Raw genomic sequence first — 4,488 nt, 5'->3', positions numbered from 1 at the left:
TTAACGTTTTGTTTTCTAAAGGAAACATCGAACATCTGCGACAAAACCTTAATTTTTAATTAAAATTTCGTGCAAAAGAAAAAAAAAAAATTATTATTATTATTATTATGTTGACGGGAAAATAAAATATATATTATTTTAGTTGTTTTGAAATGGCGGCCATATTGTTGATGTGCGTTTGTTTTGTGATTGTTTACGACTATTTTGTTATAATGATATCGATTTAAAAATGTACAGAAGGTACAGAAATTACTTACTCGAAACGAAAAAGAAAATGTAGAATCGAATAAATAAATTTTAAAACGTGGGGAGTGTGGGAGTGGGGGTGGGTGTTTCCTTTTAAATTTCACTTACCGTTTCGTAATATTCTGCAAGCAGCTTCCGGTGAACCAGAAACACTAAATTTCGCAGTGACAGGATCTCTTCTTGACAGCAATCCCGGTCCGACTTCAACTCCCGGACACCAACTAAATATTTCTTTAAAACCTCTACGAAATCTAAAACAGCAACAACAACAACAAACACAAAAAAAATGTTAGAAAATGTTAAAAAATGTTTTTCTTTTTTTTTTTTTTTTTTTAAGGTTTACCTAGAATTCATCCAACAGTAAATAATGGGATTATACATGGCGTTCGACATTGCCAACCAATAAATAGCAAGATAAACTTCTTGTATGTAAGATGTTTGCGTGACTTCCGGAAAATGTGACGTTAATATAAAATAAGTGTGAAAGGGAAGCCAACATAACATGAAAATAACAACGACGACTATCATCATTTTAACAACCTGAAAAGGTAATTAATTAATTAATTAATTTAATTACAATAAATAATAAGGAAGACATTCTTTTAAACGATTATTTATACGATCGTAATCGCGTTGTGATTGAACGTGGCAGTAGAGAGAGAGAGAGAGAGAGAGAGAGACGATAATGTGACACTCAATATGAGATTTTATGACTAATAAATAAATTATTACAAAAAAAAAAAAAAAAACAATAAACGAACTGATTGAATGGACTCGACAAAAATTTAAAAAAAACGTTTTTTACTCTTCATTTCTTTATTAATTATTATTATTAAAGGTCACGAGTCCGGGGAATATCAATAATCCGAGAGGAAATTTAACGAATTTCCGGTTTTGTTCACGTTGTTGTTGTTGTTGTTGCTGTTGTTGTGACGATACATTTTTCGATCACGTTTTGTTTTTACGAAAAATTATTAATTTAATTTTTTTTAAAATTTAATTTAATCGCATCCGTGATCGTTTGATTCAAAATAAAAAGGCGGGAAAAATGAAAAATTTTTTTTTTTCTATTTGTTATTCTGTTTTTTTTTTTTTTTTTCCCAACACACGTTCGTCGTATTTTATTTGAATTATTTTGTGCTCGAAAAAAAAAGGAAAGAAAAATCGGGGCGCGTTAGGGAGTCGGCGGTTCAAATCGTCATTAAACCCCCCCCCTCTCCCCCGAAAATTTTTTTTTTTAATTTTTAATTTTTAAATTATTATTATTATTATTATTATTATTATTATTATTTTGTTATTATTTTCATGTTGGGTTTTTTTTTTTTTTTATTTAAGAGGAAGAGGATTTGCGTACGTTTGACATTTTTTTTTTTTTTTTTTTTGTTTGTTTGTTCGTTTGTTTTCCGTATCGAACGTTGTTCTAACCGCATTTTAAAAAAAAACGGGAAGGAAAAATATTAGATTAATACGATGGGAACAGATGTGGTAAAAAAAGAAAAAAAAAAGGAAAAAAAAGGAAAAAAGGAAATTTTACCTAAAAAATAAAAAATGATTTGTAATTTTTCATTTGTTTTTTTTTTTTTTTCTTCTAAAAAAAAAAAACAATTTTTGAATTCAATTGAAAATAAAATTTTCAATCGATTTATCGATTATTATAATTTATCGATTATATAAGAATCTTATCGATTTATCGATTATATAAGAAAAAGGGGGGAAATCGATGCTGCGGAAAAGGTGAAAAAAAACAGGAAAATGAAAGGAAATCAAAAAAAGAAAAAAAGAAAAAGGAAACAATCGTCGCGATTGTGTGATTTCCTTTTTTTTTTTTTTTTCCTCGACGTTTTCCTGCTCGTTTCTCTTATCATTTTTTTTTTCATTATCATTATTATCCACGTCGTAAATAATAATAATAATAATGTTTTGATAACGAACATTTTTTTTTCTTTTTTTTCAACGTCAGAAAGAAGAAGAGTAAAATTTCCAAGTCGTATTTTGTTCGAAGAAGACAAACTTTTATTTTCAAAAAAAAAAAAAACTAAAAGGAAAAATGGAAAATGGAAAAGGAAAATATGTAAAAGGAAGAAGAAGAAGAAAAAGAGATAAAATACGATGAGAAAAAGTCAAAGGACAGACGAAAAAGGAGTAAAAAACAAAAAACTTTATTTTAATTATAAAAGGTAAGTAAATGTCGTGAGAAAATTTTTACAAAAGTTTTCAAAAAAAAAAAAATTTTTTTTTCCCTTTTATTTTTTTGTGCAAGAGGTCGGGGCGTGGTAGGGGGGTTTAGGGGCGGAATGGCGTGGGTGTGATGATGGCGGTGAAAGGATTTAAAATAAACGAATATAAAATTGAATTAATATTTAAAAAAAAAAAAAAAAAAGTATTAAGAATTCCGATAAATAATTCTCTTTGTGATGGTTGGGGGGTTTTTCTTAAGGTTTTAAGCCCCCCGCTTAAGGGTTTTTCTTTATAAAAAAAAAAAAAAAAACGTTTAAAAATTAATTTTCTATAAAAAAAATTTTTTTAATTTATTTTATTTTATTATTATTATTATTTTATTTTTTATTTAATGTACTTTTACTGTGTTTCGTTTTAAATCCCTTTTAGCAATAATAATAATAATAATAATAATAATAATAATAATAATAATAATAATGATAATGATAACAATGCCATTTGAAAAAATTTAATCAAAATAATTGAGAAACATTATTATTATTATTATTATTAAGTTTTTGAAAAGATTTTCCACGGTCTTTTTTTTTTTGCCTTCTTACATCACACCCGCGTCGCTCGGATTATTATTATTATTATTTTTTTAATAACTTACTGGAATCCATGTTTCAGTCAGGTTCAAAAAATAATAATAAACCTAATCCCCCCTCTTTTTTTTTTTACCCGGGAGAAATGCAATATTTCGCTCTAACTTCCCCACCCGGTAGCAGGGAGAGTGTGGGAGGAAGTTGAAGCACATACCGACTAAAATTCCTAGGGGTGTTTCACCGTGTTCTTTTTGCAGGGGGGAGGGGCGTTCGCGAGAGTAAGCCTGCATTTCAGCCTCAGCCTCCTCCTGAGTTAGGTTCACACTTGCGATGATGGGTATCCCACCTGAGGAAGATTCCGGTACTTCCCCTTTATACCCTACGAGAGGCAGCTCCGACCTGACACCATCTTACCTGCCTCTTCAGCAGAGTTTGTGAATTTTCGAAGGGAGAGAGAGATGGCCTCCTTTCAGGTCGCAGCTCCGCATTTACCCCTTTTTTGATCAAGCACCCAGTTTCACCTCCTTGAACAAATAGGGTCGGTGCATTTCCAACACCTGGAAAGGGTGCTAGGTTACTTATCCCCCCTATGTAGGTACAAGTTTGTTCTTGTTAAGACGAATTGAAATTGAACTCTTAACTCGGGACCGATTTTTCCCCTATTTGAACTCTACCTGGCTACCTCGGGCTCCCCCAAAGGCATATGTAACTTAAAGGTTTACCCCTAGCGGGTGCCTAGTCAACGTGGGAGATTCAATCCCAGCGCCCCCTCACCTAAAACATCCTCTTTATCCAGGCCTCCGAGTAGTTGGATTACAGGAGTACAAAAAGAAAAGAAAAAAAAAAATCTTACCCTTCTTTTACTTTTAATATTTTCTAATTGTCTTTGAGTGCATTCTCCGATGCTTTGACTACCCCAAAGTTCCAAACCGACTTTGGTATACGTAAAAGTCATGGAACCGATGGGTAAAACGTATGTGAGTAACATGAATATTACGTTGTACCTGAAACGATGAAAAAAAAAAAAAAATTAATTAATTAATTAATAATGGCGGATTCTGTCGTTTTTTTTTTTAAATCTATGGCGGGAAAATTATTATAATTATTTCTTTATCGCGTTTTTTTCCGGGACGGGGGGGGGGGAAATCGTCATAATAATAATAATGATGATGATAATAATAATAATAATAATAAACTTTTTTTCGGTCTTTTTTTTTTTTATTACGGCGATTTATATTGTAATAAAATTTTTATTCAAGTATAAGGAAACGTCAAAATCTCTTTCTCTCTCTCTCTCTCTCTCTCTCTCTCGTGCGACGATTTTATTATCTATCTCTTTTACTTTTTGATTTTTATTTCACGATTGTTTTTTTCCTCTTTCTCATTCCCTCTCTCTTTTTCTTTTCTTTTCTTTATGCGACCATGATGAAAATTTTAAATTTCTTACATTTAAAAAATTTTTTCATTTATTATTATTATT

At 30.4% G+C, this 4,488-nt stretch overlaps 1 protein-coding gene across 1 annotated transcript in view; it reads right to left on the bottom strand.

The window, feature by feature from the left end:
- Positions 1-346: 346 nt before the first annotated feature.
- Phum_PHUM545910 (class A rhodopsin-like G-protein coupled receptor GPRtak3, putative) overlaps positions 347-4,488 on the bottom strand; it is a gene marked incomplete at both ends in the record, with an annotated part of 18,969 nt that continues 14,827 nt past the window's right edge. The window contains 2 exons of the mRNA XM_002431702.1: positions 347-497; positions 590-786. Coding sequence (XP_002431747.1) covers positions 347-497; positions 590-786 — 348 coding nt within the window. The remainder of the gene's footprint in view (positions 498-589; positions 787-4,488) is intronic.

Source organism: Pediculus humanus, genomic scaffold, assembly GCF_000006295.1.
Source record: "Pediculus humanus corporis 1103172108292 genomic scaffold, whole genome shotgun sequence".
In the NCBI taxonomy this organism is placed as follows: Eukaryota; Metazoa; Arthropoda; class Insecta; order Psocodea; family Pediculidae; genus Pediculus; species Pediculus humanus.
Note: the sequence above shows the minus strand (reverse complement) of the source record. Positions and strands in the feature narration are given on the sequence as shown.